Source organism: Nomascus leucogenys, chromosome 5, assembly GCF_006542625.1.
Source record: "Nomascus leucogenys isolate Asia chromosome 5, Asia_NLE_v1, whole genome shotgun sequence".
In the NCBI taxonomy this organism is placed as follows: domain Eukaryota; kingdom Metazoa; phylum Chordata; class Mammalia; order Primates; family Hylobatidae; genus Nomascus; species Nomascus leucogenys.
Genome location: NC_044385.1, coordinates 14,524,654 through 14,543,524, shown reverse-complemented (window position 1 = coordinate 14,543,524; position 18,871 = coordinate 14,524,654). Strand labels below are relative to the sequence as shown.

Sequence of the window (18,871 nt, the reverse complement as noted above, 5' to 3'; positions counted from 1 at the left end):
GCCAAATGAATGACCGCCCTAAGCACTGCAGGAGTTGAGGTCAGAAGTGGAAGACATATAGGGAAACTTTCCTGGAGGAGGCAGGGGACTTGGACTGGGGATTACCAGAGAAGAGAAGGAATGTCTCAGCAGGAGGGAGAGTGGGAATGTACATGGAGGTCTTGAAGACAAAGAGGCCATCACTAAGAAGTGCATGGCCAGAGGATGAAAGGCAGCATAGGCAGAGGGGAAAACAAAGTAAAGCCAGCTTTGCTCCCACTGAATTCTTTTTAACTTTTTTTTTTTTTTTTTTTTTCAGATGAAGTCTCGCTCGGTCGCCCAGGCTGGAGTGCAATGGCATGATCTTGGCTCACTGCAACCTCTGCCTGTTGGGTTCAAGTGATTCTTCTGCCTCAGCCTCCCGAGCCCGAGTAACCGGGACTACCTTGCCACCACGCCCAGCTGATTTTTGTGTTTTTAGTAGAGACAGGGTTTTCCCATGTTGGCCAGGCTGCTCTCGAACTCCTGACCTCAAGTGATCCGCCTGCCTCAGCCTCCCAAAGTGCTGGGATTACAGGCATGAGCCACCACGCCCGGCGGCTCCCACTGAATTCACACTGAACAGTCTCCCCACCCCAATTCCCTCTTCCTACTCTTGGCCTCCTCCTGATCCCTCCATGTATTCATCGCACAAATATTTATTTCATGCCTACTCTGTGACAGGCACCATATACAGTGCTGAAATTCCACACTGGCAAAACAAGGCAGCCCTTCCTGTTTTGTAACTTTACAAGGGAAAAAATTTATAGAGCACTTATTCTGTGTCCAACATTGTGCTAAGTACTTTACAAGCATACCTCGTTTATCTTCCCAATCCTAAATGGTTGGTACGGTTATTATTGCTATTTTTACAGAAAGAGAAACTGAGGCTTAGAAAGGTTGTTTCATTCTACAAAGGCTGCACTAAGAGTAGGTGGCTGCAAGCGGTAGTTGAGCCTGGATGATCTGGCTTAGAATGCCAAGTTCTCAGTTTTCATATCAGCCTGTTAATTGTCTACAAAGTTTTGCCATTATCAATTGTCTGTTTATATTCTTCAACCTCTATTATTTGTTAAGGACACAGCAGACATTGAGAATTAAATGTCTAATGGAGGAATTTTGCCTTCCACTGGACTAAATAGAACGCAAAAGATCTTTTTTATACAGCTGACCCTTGAACAACATAAGAGTTCGGGTTCTGACCCTTTGTGTAGTCAAAAATCTACGTATAACTTTCGACTCCCCCAAAACTTAACTATTAATATCCTAGTTGACCAGAAGACTTACCAATAACACAGTCAATTAACACATATTTGATGTGTTATATGTATTATATACTGTATTTTTACAACAAAATAAGATACAGAAAAAATGTTATTAAGAAACTCGTAAGGCAGAGAACATATATTTACTATTCGTTAAGTGGGAGCGGATCATTTTCCTGTTTAGTAGGCTGAGGAGGAAAAGGAAGAGGAAGAGTTGGTCTTGCTGTCTTACGGGTGGCAGAGGTGGAAGAGATGAAGGAGGTGGAAGGGGAGGCAGGAGAGGTAGGCACACTTGGTGTAACTTTATGGAAATGTCTCATAATTTCTGTCTTTCGCTTTTTTATTTCTCAAAAAGTGATTCTATCGCTTGAACCTGGGAGGGTGAGGTTGCAGTGAGCTGAGATTGCACCACTGCACTCCAGCCTGGGTGACAGAGCGAGACTCCGTCAAAGAAAAAAAAAGTCTATATGGTACCAATCCTTCTTCTGCCATTTGCTTTAATTTCATTGCCCATATCATAGATGGTTCATGTCATACAAGAAGCCAAAAATGGTCTTGAATAATCAGAATGCGCCTGCCAGTTTATCTAATGTCAATTTGTTTTCTGGCACTGCACTGTTTTTTCTATGCCTTCTTTCTTATCATCTGGCACTGGTTTGGAAGCATTCATCTGCATCAAGTCATCGTCTGTTAATTCCTCTGGTGTGGTGTCTATTAGCTCTTGAGTTCCTCCAAGATCCACATCTGGAAACCCTTCACCCCTGCCCCCACCTTTTTGCCATCTCCACAATCTCTTTTATGATTTTTTTGATTGGCTCTATCATAAATCCTGGGAAGGCATGCTCAACATCTGGACAATTTTCCTCAGCATAAATGTATTATTTCAGACTTGATGGCTTTTGTGGCTTTTTCTGTAATAACAACGGCATCTCTGATGGTGTAATCCTTCCAGACAGAATAGATGACGTTCTGTCTATCAGGGCTCTCTTCCATAGCATTGACAATCCTTCCATAGAGTACTGTGTGTAATGAGTCTTAAAGGTCCTTATGACCCCTCTAATCTAGGGACGGAATTAGAGACATTGTGTTTGGGGTCAATTAGACCATTTTGATGGGAACCATGTTGAATTCAGGGGATTCTGGGTGCCCAGGAACATTGTCCAATATCAAAAGACCTTAAAATGCAGTCCCTTACTGGCAAGGTACTTCCTGAGTTCAGGGACAAAACTGATAAAACCAATCCAGAAAAAGCAGTCCCACTTTTCAGGCCTTCTTGTTATATAACCAAAAGACCAGTGACTGGTGTTTATCTTTTCCCTTCAAGGCTCAGGGGCTAGTGCCTTTATAGATAAAGGCAGTCCTGATCATAAACACAACTGTATTTGCACAAAACAGTAGAGTTATCCTGTCCCTTCCTGACTTAAATCCTGGTGCCTGCTTCCGTACTAATAAATATTCATCCTTTGTGGCATTTTTTTTCCAGAATAAGGCACTTTTATTTGCATGAAGATTCTGCTTAGGTAGATATCTTTTCTCCTCCATGATTTCCTTACTGGTGTCTGGGAACTTGTCTGCTGTCTCTTGGCTGGTAGAAGCTGCTTCTCCTATTATCCTGATCTTTTTTAAACCAAAACTCTTTCTAAAATTATCAAACCATCTTTTGCTGGCATTAAATTCTCCAGCTTTAGATCCTTCACCTTCCTTTTTATTTGTCATACAATAACATTACTTTTTATTAAGTCATATTAGACTCTATAAGTATGCCTTTCTTATAGCAATCCTGCCCCCACAAAAAAGCTGCATCTTCCTTCCTTCCTTCCTTCCTTCATTCCTTCCTTCCTTCCTTCCTTCCAACTTTCTCTCTTCCTTTTTTTTTTTTTTGAAACAGGGTCTCACTCTGTCACCCAGGCTGGAGTGCAGTGGCATGATCTCAGCTCACTGCAACCTCTGCCTCCCAGGCTAAAGTGATTCTTTCACCTCGGCCTCTGGAGTAGCTGGGACTACAGGCTTGGCACCATGCCCAGCTAATTTTTGTGGGATTTTCTCTAGAAAGACTGAGTTTCATCATGTTGCCTAGGCTGGTCTTGAACTCCTGGACTCAAGGTATCCACCCGCCTTGGCCTCCCAAAGTGCCGGGATTACAAGCGTCAGCCACTGCACCCAGCTGCTGCATTTTCAATATAAGATAAAAACATAGTTTGCATAAAATGCAAGATTTTCACACATGCCAGTTTAACTGCAGAAATGGCCTTACAAATTTCTTTTTCTTTTTTTACAATGGTTCTCACTGCTTAATTCTTTAATCTTGAAATGGTGGGCAAACACAGCTGCAGATCTCAATCTATGGTACGTATTAAGCAATTCAGCTTTTTCTGGTAATATCATGAGTTTTCTCTGCTTCTTGTGAGCACTCCCAGCATCACTAGTGGCACTTTTTATGGGCCCCATGGTGCTAATCAAGGTTTATTATATTGCACTACACATGATGAAAAATATGTGAGACTGCGAGATCACTTTTTACTGCAATATGCCATTTACTGGAGAGATGAACTGCTCACGCAGAGATGATTAGCATCATATGGCATTTTCAGTGTTTGATACTCCCAACCCTTGAGCTCACTGCAATAGCAACAGGAGGTGGCTACACAATTTTTAACTGCATAAATTTCAAATTTAACTACAAAATTTTTAATTGCATAAAATTCACTGTAGTGAGTACTACAGTGAATTGTATGAAATTATGATTTAATACTGCATCTTTACATTTGTTTACATTTCCCTCAATTGCAAATGATGCCATATATGGTCTAAGTATTGGTGTGTGTAACTTTTCATAATTTTTAACTTTTAATATAATACTTTGTATATATTTTAAGGCAGTAAGTGATAAAATAGACTAGTATCTACATGTATGTTATGCATTAATAACATACCTAAATTTTTCTTAATTGAAAAATATTTCTAGACTACGCACCTCATCTGCGAGATTTTTCAAATTGCTGTAGTTGTCTGAAAATTTTTCCAATATACTTATTGAAAAATATCTATGTATAAGTGGACCTGCACAGTTCAAACTCATGTTGTTCAACTGTCAACCGTATATGGAGAATCCTAGAATCCAATAGAGCAGAATTACTCAGCAAATAAATCATTCCCTGTCTAGAACTCCTTGGGCGTGTCCTGTGCTAAGAGCCAATTTCCTCACATTAAATACAATAACAGATATTTACGCATAAGCACTGGGTGGCTGACCATGGTTCTACAAATATTTCCCACTGAACAACACACTGCTGCCTGAGGGAAGTGTAATTATTGTGAATATTTATTAACTAAAAAATGAAAAATATTTACTGTATACGTATCACAAGGAAGAATATTATAGAAAATAAAAAGAACTAAGAGATGCAGTAATTAATCGTACAATTCAGCTTTGTTTATTTTTAATGTTTTACCTGATTATAAAAACAATATATATCCAGCGTAGAAAATTCGAAAAATATTAAAAGGTACAAGAAAGGAAAGTCATCTATATATTCTACTATTACCCAAAGACAACTGCTAGGAGCTAGTTTTATTCCTATGCAGTTGATTAATAATGCAGATATCGTTTAATTTTGTAACAAAATACAAATATTTTATATATTTGAGATTCTACACAGTTTTGCTTCAATAATTTTTAGACACATCTTTAACGTGTTTCCTCCTAAGAGTGTACAATCCAGTGGAGAGACAATACATTTGCTCATAAAAATAGCAGGCTGGGCGTGGTGGCTGAGGCCGAGGGGGTGGATCACGAGGTCAGGAGTTCGAGACCAGCCTGGCCAACATTGTGAAACCCCGTCTCTACTAAAAATACCAAAATTAGCGGGGCGTGGTGGCGTGTGCCTGTAGTCCCAGCTACTCAGGAGGCTGAGGCAGAAGAATCGCTTGAACCCAGGAGGCGGAGGTTGCAGTGAGCCAAGAATGAGCCACTGCACTCCAGCCTGGGCGACAGAGCGAGACTCTGTCTCAAATAATAATAATAATAATAATAATAATAATAATAATAACACTAGGAGGTGCATGTTAGAGACCTAGTGACTCAAACAGAGAGCATGTGTAGCATGAATTCAGATGGAGGAGAGATGGGTTTTTGCATGTTTACATTGTTAAAGGAGGTTACCTGAAGGGCCAATTCGAATGGGATCTTGAAGTAAGGGAAAGTTCCAATGAAAGGGGCACTGAAGGGGGAAGGAACAGAACTGTTCTAGGATCTAAGGGAGTTGCTAATGTAGCAAACTCAAAACTGTATGAAGTGAATGTTTGCAGATCTCATTCAGGCACTAGAATTCAGCAGGAGGAAGTGGTGAATCCCAGTGTCCCCAGATCTGAAAAATTTTTTTCTGAATACGCAGGTTCCTGAAAAGATAAAAAGCTGACCTTCAGCATCAAACTACTCTCTGCTGGCAAGCTTCCTAATGCCACACAGTGCCCTGTGTTTGTGCTGCTGACATGTGTCACATGCAAATACAGTGGTTTATGAAGTGTATTGTCCAGTGTTGTCAAAGAGCTTACAGCTCAGGTGCTGTTCATCCAGGTGTCAGCCCAGTGCCCATAAGACTCAGTGCACAGATAATAACTGGCAGCCAGGGCTAGACTGCTCCAGGAGGCAAAAAAGATCATCCACCTTTTGTGTTCTTTCTGTTTTTCAGCGTCAAGGCCACCACCCCCGATATAGTCATGGTCTGAAATCATGGTAGCAAACAAGCGTGGGTGAGCCCATTCCAAGAAGCTGACACATATGGCCTGTTTGGGAGAAAGCAATGAGGTAGCTGAGTGAATACTGAGATGACCATCTCACTTTAGCACGGGAGTACTCTGAGGCCAGGGAGAGTGGGGGAGTGCATGGCTGGGCTAGGGCCACCTTCCAAATATGCATGACAGGACAGAGCAGTGGATGGCACTGGAATACCCTCAGCTCCTCTCCCTGTCATTTGATCTGTTTCTCATCCATCTTTCTTCACTTGCTCCTAGGAGAGCCCCTTCTTCTTTTCCTTCCTCTCCTCACCTCTCATACCCATGGAGTATGTGTTGAATGAGAGATGAGCAGAGACCAATTATGATTTAACACTCACAGGTAAAGTCTGATTGGAGGGCATGGGTAAGAGATGGTGATGAAGGCAGGAAAATGATAAGCATCACTCAGGCCACCAGTGGACAGGCCACCACAGGCCTGTGTGGGGAGGAAGAAGACACGAAGGAGCATCATCTGCCACTGCTGCCTCCTGGCAGGCCCTGTCTGGAAGCTGAGCCCTGATCTGCATGCCTCAGAGCATAGCCACCTTACCACAACAAGAGGAGTTGGCAACACCTTCAGCCAAAGATAACAGAGAAGCTGAGCGCCTGCTCCGTCTGTGTTCCCTGACACCTGGATGTGACACCACTGGGGAGTTAGAGATTCAGGGCTAGAACATTCTGGGCATCCCTGCTTGTGGATCCAAAAATTTTCAGAGGCATCTCAGGGTGACTTTTTGCTTCACTTGGTTCATTTTTTTTCTCCCCCTGCCCTTGACCTTATAGATGCTGGAACCATAAAATCTCAGACTTGGAAAGAACCTTACATGACATCGGCTGAATGCTCTTCATTCTACCTCTCTAATTTGTCATTGTTTGCCTTCGGCTTGAACACTCATGAAAGGAAGCTCACTGTTTCTAGAGGCAGCTCATTCCATTGACAGTCAACTCAAATGAATAGAATGTTCTCTTGTACAGTGAATTTTAAATGTTACACCCTGTATCTTCCACCCATTAATCTTAGCACTGCCCTTTGAAGACATAAAAAATAAACTCACATTTTTTTTCCATGTGTAGCTACCAGATCCTCCTAAGTTTTCTCTTCTGAGGGAAAGCACCTGGAATCCTCCAGCCACTTCTCTAAGCAGAATTTCCAGACCCATCACCAGCCATGTGCCTCGCATCTGCGTCTGTGCCAGGTCTTTCAGGTTCCTTGTACTGTGCCCCACCTGAACCACCCAGCACTCTCTGGAAATGGTGGCTGTCTGCTTCTTCAAGGGCCCCATGTCACAGATAGAGCCTGGGAGCTCATCAGCTGGTGGGAGAGCTTCAGCTTGCTATTAATGCATGTGGCCCCTCTGTCCATCTGAATGTTAACTTTTTTCTTTTTTTAGAATTGCCATAAAATACACATAACATAAAATTTAGCATTTTAACCATTTTTAAGTGTACAGTTCAGTGGCATTAAGTACATCCACACTGTTATGCAATCACAACCACCATTTATCTTCAGAATTTTTTCATTTTGAACAATTGAATTTCCATATCCATTAAACAATCAATCCCCCTTCTCTCTTCTCCCAGCCCCTGGCAACCACCATTTCACTTTCTGTTTCTGTGAATTTCACTACTCTAGGTACACATGCAAGTGGAATCATATAGTATTTGTCTTTTTGTGAATGACTTATTTCACTTAGCATAATGTCCTCAAGGTTCATCAAATGTAGACCAGGCGTCAGAGTTTCCCTCCTTCTTAAGACTGAATACTCTATAACTGTATGTATGTATCATAATTTTTATCCGTTTATCTGTGGATGGACACTTGGGTTGCTTCCACCTTTTAGTTACAGTGAATCATGCTGCTATGAACATGGGTATACAAATATCTGTTCAAGTCCCCGCTTCCAATTATTTTGGGTACATACCCAGAGGTGGAATTGCAAATGCTAACTTTTTGTACTTATTGCTGATTGACTGGATTTTCCCAACCCTGTATTTGTAAATTTCACTTTTTGATCCCAAGTTCCTATAGAACCACTGTCTGTACAAATTATTCTCATCATCTCAACCTGTTGAGGTCATGAAGCCCATTGACGCCCAAGTATCTATCATACAACACACTAGTGATCATTTACATCATTAGCTCTGCATCCGATTAACTTGCAAGGCTCTGTGCCAAGCCCAGAGTTTGTTTCTCAGAAAGCATGGTCACCTGTCCACAAATTATGTCTGTTACAGGGAACACTGATGCAGGAAGCAGAAAGAAGCCACAGCCTCTTCCCCCACTCTCTTTACTACCCCACTCCTACTCCCCTTGATCCCCTCTTTTGTATCTCTGCACTCTGAGTTTTCTTCCATATTTCCATTCTCTTCTAAAACATGCTTGGGGATAGCGTGTGGCATGCTAGGTGGGGGTGAGTCAGCAAAAATGTCAGCTTGTATGGTCCCTTTAATCCGTGTTGGGAGGTCCAGAGAGAAGTAGCTAGTCAGCAGTGAGTTACACACAAATCTTGTGGGGTAAAGATTTCAAACTTCAGAAGAAAAAATTCTAACATTTCTGAGATTGCTAACTTCTTTGAAGACAGGAGCATCTGTCTAGAGCAGTGGCCCAGGACGAGGAAGGAAGGCAGCCAACCTCTATTATTGGAATTCCCATCAACTCGGAGAGCCAGAACCACAGAAGTCTTTGTGTTTCCCAGCCCCACATCCAGGCTCCACTCAACGTATCTCGTCCTGCAGGATGAGATCTATGCCCCTATCAGACCACTTCTGTGACATTTCCAGTTTCTGCTTGTAGTCTGAGGATAACATGATTTAAAAATATTTGGTATCCTTGGCCTAGTTGTGATGTAGAGCTGGGGCAGAGTCTCAGCCAGAGAAGTGAACTATGGAGAAAACGGCAAATTTGTCTGAAGAAAACTTCTAATAATAACTTTTAAAATTCAATGTAGTCAAGATGCATGTTGTTCCAGTTATCTATTATTGTATAACAAGCTAGCCAAAAACTCAATGGCTTAAGACAGCCGTCTGATGATATCTCAGGATTCAGGCAGAGCTCGGCTGGGAGTTCTGTTCCTAGGTAGATAGACAGAGGTAAGACACCCAGTGGTATTCAGCAGGTGGATGCCCTGGTTTGAGAGTTGAAGATGGCTGCACTCATCTATCTGCTGTCTTGGCAAGAATGATAAGGAAGCTGGGCTCACTGAGCTGTCCCTTGAAACACCTACATGTGGCCTCTCCAGCATGGCAGCCTCAAGTTAATCAGACATCTTATATGATGGCTCAGGGCTCCAAGAGAGGATTGTTCCAGTGAACAAAGTTGGAGGCTGCTGGCCTTTTATCATCTAGCCTTGGAAATTACCTAGTATCATCTCTTATGTACTCTGTCGGTTGAAGTAGTCACAAGTTTCAAGGATAGGGGACACAAACCCTACCTTTTGGTGAGGGACTGTCAAAGAATTTGCAACCATATTTCAAAGCTGCCATATACATGTTGGGGGAACCAGCCCCACACCAACCAGCAGGTACCCCGAGTCCAGCAGTGACACAGGAATTAGAAAGAGACAGAATAAGTGTTTAAAAGGCGGGTCCAGGGAACCGTTGTGTAGGAGGCTTGCTCACAACCCAGAGCTCTTGGGCTCCAACTAATTTATTGGTTTACAAGCTATTTGTTCTTAGGGCAGATGGGAGGGGGAAGAAGGGATGAGGAAAATGATTAATCAGTGAAGGCGAACTCGTGAGTCATTCAAAAAGATGTATAGTAGTGGTGGTTTCTGTGAATTTCCTTGAGCAAAGGTATGTGTCTAAACTACTTAAGATTGCGTGTGTCTAAACTACTTAAGATCTTTAACTTATTGGGACTGAAACAGGTGGGAGTGAGTTTCAGGAGGAGCCAAGAGGTTTGATTATACTCCACTGCTTCAAAGAAGTCTTATCTCCCTGAGCAACCTGTGGAATGCCGCCGAGCAGTTATCCTCTCAGGGCATAAAGACATGAAGGCAATAAGGAGACTTTCCTCCTCAGAGGTCGCCCATGGCTCCCCATGGGTGTCTCACACAGGGCAGACCAACTCAACTGGCATTCCAAAAACTCTTTTTCCCACAATACATGTATGTATATTTGAGTGTGACGGTATAACCACACCTGCACCTGCAGTTCATCACAAGTACCCCACACAATCTGGCATTCAAAGGGTCGTTTGGCTTGGGAAGAGGAACTCGCATCCTGTTGGGGAATCAGAGGTTTCATGAGTGAGACAGGTCCTGAAGGATATAAGCTGTGTTACAGACGGAGATGGCGGAAGAACTGTCCAAGCAGAAGGAATCAGGTGAGCAGAGACATGGGGAGAAAAATGATCATGACAGACAGGAGGAGAATTCTGAGGGTCTGCTATGGCCGAGGGTAGCCTCATGAATGAAGAGGTCTCTGAACAGGGCAAATAGGCAAAGATCAAGGATAGGATAGGGCAAGCAAGGGTTACAGAGCAGGACAGAGAAGGACATTGTAGGATGGAGACTTGAGGGAGAAGGAGGAATTCAAGTTCTAAAAGAGTAGGGCACTTGGTGATGGGGAAGGGTTCCCAGAGGCGGAAGGACTGAGAGTGGTAAGTGCTTCCTTTCACCTTGAAAATAAGGAGGTGCATTTTTCCTTGGGGGTAAGAGCAAAGGGAAGAAATGGATTACTGATGAGTAAATTTTGAAGTACAGAGAAGTAAAGTGGAGGGCTGGCTTCAATCTTTGGAGTAACGTAGGAGGTAAGGCTATTGACTAAAAGTGAAAAATCACTGATATATATGTTAGACATTTGCATGAATTTCTATGAAAATACAAAACATGACTTGTTTAGAGAACTTCAGTAAAGTAGGCAAATGTTCAGCTAGGTGTTGGAATGATTAATAGTACAATTCAGTTTTGTTTATTTTAAATGTTTTTCCTGATTACAAAAATAATATATATCCACTGTAGAAAATTTGAAAAATATTAAAAGGTACAAGAAAGGAAAGTCATCTATATACTCTACTATTACCCAAAGACAACTTCCAGGAGCTAGTTTTATTCCTATGCAGTTGATTAATAATGCAGATGTCATTTTATTTTGTAACAAAATACAAATATTTTACATATTTGAGATTCTACACAGTTTGGCTTCAACAGTCTTTAGACACACCTTTAATGTGTTTAATGTCTATATGGTATCCATGCTGTAAAGATGCCATAACTTATTTAACCATTCTCTATTTTGGAATGTTTAGATTGTTCTGAGTCTTCATTATTTCATCTATACCATGTGTGTGTGTGTGTGTGTGTGTCTCACATGTGTACGCACTATGTTATACAACTACATGTATGTATATATAGATATCGTCTATGACCAGTCTTTGTAAGTAAGTGCCTCTCTGATTGTTTTTTCTTAGGACATATCACTGAATCAGAACAAATAAACCCTTTCAAGGTTCTTGAGACATATCGCTAAATTGCCTTTCCAGAAAGGGTGTACCAATTTTTATTTTCATCCACAATCAGGCAGCTCGCTGACCCTCGCCCACATTTTTGTCGCTTTAAAAAGAAGTGACACTTGGGAAAGCTCAGTTTCTTCCGGCAGTTGACACATTTGGGATGTTTTTTCACCATAAAACCTAAGGTCATGTTTTAGAAAATTCGAACTCAGAAATAGGACTTCTCTGAGACTCTCCTTTTCCCTGAAGTCCTCTTTGTGAGGGGGATGGGTGGGAGAGAGGAGACTGATTCAAGGTGCCTTCCAACTCTGATATTCTGGTATTTTCACCGTCATTACTGGCACCAGATTGCTCAGTCCTTCTGCCAATAAGACAAAGAAGGAAAGTACTTCAGCCCTTGCTGTTTTGTAATACTCGCTTTGATTAGGAGAAAATAAGTGGCAAACAGGAGTAGCTCGGACAGGGGGCTTGGACGGCCAGCGCATTGCCCAGAAGCGGCCCACACTACACGCGCGCGATCACACACACATACACACACACACACACACACACACACACACACACACGCACACGCCGCGCGCGGTCAGCTAGAGTTTGGCTACTGGACCCAGGAAGGCAGGGAGCGGGAGGAGCTAGTGGAAGTCGGGTCGGGGTCTGAGCGCCACCGAGTGCCCGCCCCACCTCTGGAGTGCGCAGAAGGCGGTGCGTCCCGGGCCCCGGCAGCCCAGCCCAGGCGCTCTGGCCAAGTTTGCGCGCGGTCTCCGCTGACTCTCGGGTTACCTGAGCCGGCAACCACGTCAGCGCCACATCATCTGGGCTTTTTATATTGCAAGGAAACAGGAAAAGAAGGAAGAAAAACATCGCCCGAGAGAGCCAATCGCAGGGAGACGGCGCTGCCCGGAGGAGCTGAGCGGGCGGGCGCGCGGGGGAGAGGGCGGCGGGCGGGAGCCAGGCCCGGGCGGGGGCGGGGGCGGGGGCGGTGGGGCCGGAGGGGGCGGCGGGCCGCGCTCCGGCCGGTCTGCGGCGTTGGCCTTGGCTTTTTGGCTTTGGCTTTGGCGGCGGCGGTGGAGAAGATGCTGCAGTCCCTGGCGGGCAGCTCGTGCGTGCGCCTGGTGGAGCGGCACCGCTCGGCCTGGTGCTTCGGCTTCCTGGTGCTGGGCTACCTGCTCTACCTGGTCTTCGGCGCAGTGGTCTTCTCCTCGGTGGAGCTGCCCTACGAGGACCTGCTGCGCCAGGAGCTGCGCAAGCTGAAGCGACGCTTCTTGGAGGAGCACGAGTGCCTGTCTGAGCAGCAGCTGGAGCAGTTCCTGGGCCGGGTGCTGGAGGCCAGCAACTACGGCGTGTCGGTGCTCAGCAACGCCTCGGGCAACTGGAACTGGGACTTCACCTCCGCGCTCTTCTTCGCCAGCACCGTGCTCTCCACCACAGGTAGGGTATCCTGCGCGCCCCCTGGCCGCCCCGGCCACCTCGCCCACACCCCACACACCCCAGCCCCGGCGCCCCGGGCACCTCTAACCCTCCCACCCCACCCCCACCTTTCGCTATCCCGGCTCCTCCAGCCCGCCTCCCCTCACTGTGCTCCCGACCCTCCGACCTTCCCCTTACTGGCGTCCCCGGCCTCTGCCTCGGTGACTCGGGGAGGGCAAGCCCTGCGGAGCCGGAAGCCAGAGAGGTGGCTCCAGACGTGACTTGGTTGTTGCCGTCCGTAACTCTGGGGAAGTGGTCCCTAACTTCGGCCTGGGTGGCTGCAGGTGCTTCAGAGGAACCTTGAGTTCTTTTTTCGCAACCCACTAAGCCAAACTGTCGGGTCTGAATGTGTAGCAGCACCTGGCCGCCGGGCGGCAAGGCAGCGGGATGATGGAAACTCACCACCTTCCTCCTGACCCCATCCCAGAGTCTGAGGCTGCAGTCTAGTAATAATGCCTTCTAAAGGGTCACCTTCCGGAGTCTGCCGTCCCTCTGGACCATGCACAGATATTCCGGCTCTTTTGTACCTTGGAGCAGTTTTGGGGGTAGTCGAGTGACATCACTCTGCTCTTCCCAGGTGACCTCTGGGTAGACAGGCCGATCCGGTTTCTTTTCAGAGTAGGAGGAAAGGTGAGGGAGAGTAAAGGAACCATAGGATTGCCTAAGATCTGACTAAACGGGGGCACCCTGATTCAGCAGTTCCTTCAACTTGAGGTGTGCGAGGCTCCCCATAAACTTCGAAGCTCCACGTCCCCGTGGGGCGCCCGGCCGTGGAGGAGCGTCCTCAGGTGAAGGATGAGGCCGGGCGCATGCCCCAGGGCTCGGTCACTGTGCCAGATTAGATGAATGAAGGCCGAATTTCCCCAGCCGGACCTAGTAAGGCACATACCCGGAGTGGAGATATCAGTTGGTATTTGGACAGTGGGAGGAATCTCAAAGAGCGTTCAGCACAGTCCCTTCTTTTGATCTATGAGATCCAATCTTTGAAATAATCCATCTCGTCATGCACAAGGTCACACACTTCCTAGTTACCAGTGTCGTCCTAGAACCTGGGCCTTGTAATTTCTCTGCCAGGAACACTTTGTAACCCCCCACCCTTAACCTTTACAGGTGAATCACATCCCTTTGTGTAACTCCCAGCTCTTCCTTCCTCCCCACCCCCTCTCCACCACCCAAATTATTGTGTATAATTCCCTTTGGGCTGTATCTTGTTGACTGTCTTGGTAATTACTTGGTAATGAGTAATAATACACTATTCATGTAGACCACATGAAACAATTATTCAGAGGTCTGGGGTGAATTACTAAACTGATGTAAATCTACCCTGAAATAAACAAGTGGAATTCTAGCTTGTATTGTGAGATCCAAAAAACTGTGTTAAATGTAGCGCTAGACAAGACAGACCTGTTATCTCACTTTCCAAAGAATGCCTGTTCCCTTGCCAATACAATTTAATTTTTCTTTCCATAACTCTGCCTCCACTGTCTTTACCTAGTTCTCTGTTCCTCAGATCATTTAGATCACCATGCCTTTCCTTTGGAGTATATGTGTGCTATATTGAGAGTCATTCATTCTTCCCAGAAGTAAGTGTTTCCACGGGGCTACAGAAACCTTACAACTGGGTCACAATGTTGGGTAAACATTTTGAAGGATGATTATAGCGTGCGGTGTTTTCTTACTAATGATATCGTGAGGATAGAACAAGAATAACAGTTTGGAGGAAAAAGGTTTGCTTTTATCTGGGTGGGATTTTTCGTGACTCAAGTATAGTCTTAACATCGTATTGTCTAACTAAATGTTAAAAATTAGTTTATAATCTTGAATAGGTGAGATATTCTTCCCAGAGGAGAATTAGAAAAAGGGGTAGTTTCTGTTTAAGAAAGGGGTGGGGTGGGAATAGACGTCTTATTATTGGTATTCAGATTGCTTTTTAGTTCCTAAGAAAGTCTGTATTCATGCAAAACAAGTGTTCATTTAAGAAATCAGTGCAAGGGGCACTTAAGGATAAACTAAATGAAAAAGGTGCCTCTTGGTTTGTAAAGTTAGCACATCAATGAATTCTTGTTATATGAATACAACTATTCTAAATGAAAAGTACTCTTCTGTTGGCTTTGTACTGCCCCATTATTTGACACATTTGATATTTCTTAAGGTTTCAAAACTATAACTACCCATTTTTTTATTCATTTGATGTTTTTGAAAGTCTTCAAATTATCATAGGTGCCCTGGCCATGAATCTTATAATGGGTGAGAAATCTTTTCTTCCCTACAAGGGGAAATAAAGAGATGTTAAATTGTTTGCTGGAAACAAACAATATTTTAAATGGCTTGCTGGAAACAGACAATTTTTTAGAGTAAAGCTGATGTGCTTCATTACTAGGAAAATATTTTCTGGAAAAGCGCCAACCAAATAAAATGAATTGCAATCGCTTTTCGTTTTTTGGGTGGATATTAGACACGTTGTGCTTTTTTTCTTTTCTTTTCTTAACACTTCTAGTCCTTTTGAAGGCAAATCACTGAGATAATTGTTACCTAATTAATCAGTACAGTCAATCCTTGACTTATTCAGAATGCTAACAATGAGCATTACAAAGATGCTGTTATTGGTAGTCATTGTTGTAACACAGGCCCATGAGTGCTTTTATGTCAGAATCTTCTCACCCCAGAATGTACAAACTTCCATTTCTGGAAGGAACTGAGTAAAGTCTTCATGGTCTACTTGGAAGAAGGCTTAGGTTGGTAATTCAGCAATATTCTTCCCATTCTGTGCTTTGCCAAAGACTCTGAATTATTTCCAGCAAACAATTTAACATCTCTTTATTTCCCTTTGTAGGAAAGAAAAGATTTCTCACCCATCATAAGGTTCATGGCTGGGGAACTTATAATAAAATGCAAATTAACAAGATAAAAGCACACACATTTAGTTAATATAAGTTTTAGATGACGTAGACGCCTTTAGAAATGAAGACCCAAAGAAACAGGGAAGTTTATGTATTTTTAGGGACAGTTGTGTAGACGAATGATTGGAGAACAAAAGGATATGATCTGAACAGGCACGGTGGCTCACACAGGAACTCCCAGCATTTTGGGAGGCCAAGGTGAAAGGATTGCTGGAGCTCAGGAGTTCAAGGCTGCAGTGAGCTGTGTTTGCTCCATTGCACTCTAGCCTGGGCAACAGAGTGAGACCTCATCTCTACTAAAAGTTAACAAAATTAGCCTGGAGTGATGGCGTGTGCCTGTAGTCCCAGCTACCTAGAAGGCTGAGGCATTGAGCCCAGGAGTTTGAGGCTGCAGTGAGCTGTGATTGAGCCACTGTGTTCCAGCCTGGGCAACAGAGCAAGACTCTGTCTTGGAGGGGGAAACAAAGAGGATATGATCTAAAAAGCTAATAAACTGGAGGAATTTAGCAAGGCCTATTTGTTCAGATTTTTCTTGGAATCTCTGTGTCTTCAAAGATAGAGCATTCCTTTTCTCAAGATATAGGATGGGCTCTCTTGTAATGAGGGTCTTCTTCAAAGGAAGGGCAGAGCTTCAGGGAAGAAGGTTGAGAGGAAGGCGAGAATGACCTTCCTGCTTCTGCTGTTTTCTCAAATGCTAAGGTGCCCTGTTTGGGGGTCACATGCCCTGAACTCTATCACCCTTCATTCTAAAAGATACAGCAACATCTGCATAGGAATCGTATGAGAACGAGTGAAACACTACAATACAGTTTTGAGCTTTCCAGAAAGAAGAGTTGTATACAAAAAAAAAAAGAGGAAGTATTATAGACTGCAGAATTTCCCACAGAACTTTTATACTGTGTTATTTTTTTTTTTCTTCCCAAGGATTGAGGAAATAATGTCCAGGTGCTATTTAGGGAGTAAGAAATAATTATTAAACTTTGGTAGCCACCTAAAACTTTGGACAGTGCCATTCATTCTTAAGAACAATTTGTAATGTTGATTTACTGAAGTTTACTTCTTTATTCATTCCCCAAAGCAAGGCCATGTTATGATGACAACTGTTGGGTAAAAATACAGTTTTTGCCCAGGCGCGGTGGCTCACGCCTGCAATCCCAGCACTTTGGAAGGCCGAGGCGGGCAGATCATGAGGTCAAGAGATCGAGACCATCCTGGCCAACATGGTGAAACCCCGTCTCTACTAAAAATGCAAAAATTAGCTTGATGTGTTGGTGTGCACCTGTAGTCCCAGCTACTCGGGAGGCTGAGGCAGGAGAATGGCTTGAATCTGGGAGGCGGAGGTTGCAGTGAGCCGAGATCGCACCACTGTACTCCAGCCTGGCGACAGAGCAAGACTCCATCTCAAAAAAACAAAGAAACAACAAAAAAAAACAAAACAAAAAACAATTTTTGTATTCATGCAGTATACAAACTTTTAATACCTTTTGCTGCTTTGTAAATGTAGGATCCACGTGACAGCTTAGTTCCTGTTCCTTTTTATTTATTTTTATTTTTTGGAGATAGGGTCTCACTCTCTCACTCAGTCTGGAGTGCAGTGACACCATCGTGGGTCACTTCAGCCTCTAACCCCTGGGCTCAGTTTATCCTCCCACTTCAGCCTCCTGAGGAGCTGGGACTACAGGTGCGCACCACCGCACCTGGCCAATTTTTTTATTTTTCTTTAGAGAGGGTGGTCTTGCTTTGTTGCCTGGGTTGGTCTCCAACTTGTTGCCTTAAGCTATCTGCCACCTCAGCCTCTCAAAGTGCTGGTATTACAGGCATGAGCCACCATGCCTGGCCCCTGTTCCTGCCATTGGTAGCCCTGGTGCCTTTAGCCAAGATGCTGCTTTATCCCTGTTTATGAAGAGATGCATTGAAACTCTAGTTAAAGTGTTCAGTAAGTGAACTTAATTGGGCTTGGTGTACAGTGGCTTTTGATTAAGGCAGGTAGGGAGCTGCTACAACATAGGTAGTTTTCAAATAAAGAAAATGGGAAGAGGCAATGGGGGATGCTGGACTGATCCTTAGTTGTCAAATTATTTTCAGTAGTACAAATGTGTTGTTACCATCAACAAATACTTGTTGACCTTTTAAAATAGAGTGAAGTGGGCCAGACACGGTGACTTACGCCTGTAATCCCAGCACTTTGGGAAGCCGAGGCAGGCAGATCATGAGGTTAGGAGTTCAAGACCAGCCTGGCCAACATGGTGAAACCCCATCTGTACGAAAAATACCAAAATTAGTCAGGTGCAGTGGTGCATGCCTGTAATCCCACCTACTCGGGAGGCTGAGGCAGGAGAATTGCTTGAACCCGGGAGGCGGAGATTGCAGTAAGCCAAGATCACGCCACTGCACACCAACCTGGGCGACAGAGGGCAACTCCTCCATCTCAGCGGGTGGGGGTGGGGGTGGGGCGAAGAATAGAACAAAGTGGGCGAACTAGGGCCCCCGGACCTAATCTAGCCCACCACCTGTTTTTGTGCTGCCTGAGCTAAGAATGGCTTTATATTTTCAAATGGGTGGGACAAAAAAAAAAAGAAAAAGAAAAATAATGTTTTCTGACACAGTCAAGTTTTATGAAAATCAAATTTCATTGTCCATAAACACACCTTTATTGGTGTGCAGCCACACCTGTTTGCTTCTGTATCATTTATGACTGCTTAGCGGCTAAGGTGGCAGAGTTGAATAGTTGAACAGAAACCATGTGACCACAAAACCTAAAATATTTACTGTCTGACAAAAAAAGTTTGCTGACATCTGCTTCAGAATGATACTTGAGAGGTACACTAAGAATATTCTGAGTATTTCACTTCCTTTTGGGAAACTTCGCGTCAGAAAGTTCAGCTTTTCTGACTTCTTTATGCTATTGTTTTAAGTGGTATGCAACATTGAATAAATTATGTGTCACCACCAACCACTTTCAAAACAAATGTTTATTTCAGATGTCACTTACT

General features: G+C 44.0%; 1 protein-coding gene across 1 annotated transcript in view; it reads left to right on the top strand.

The window, feature by feature from the left end:
• The first annotated feature begins 10,985 nt into the window (after nt 1–10,985).
• Nucleotides 10,986–18,871, top strand: part of KCNK1 (potassium two pore domain channel subfamily K member 1) — a 60,225-nt gene continuing 52,339 nt past the window's right edge. Inside the window, exon 1 of the mRNA XM_030812666.1 lies at nt 10,986–12,939. Coding sequence (XP_030668526.1) covers nt 12,585–12,939 — 355 coding nt within the window. The 5' untranslated portion in view covers nt 10,986–12,584. The remainder of the gene's footprint in view (nt 12,940–18,871) is intronic.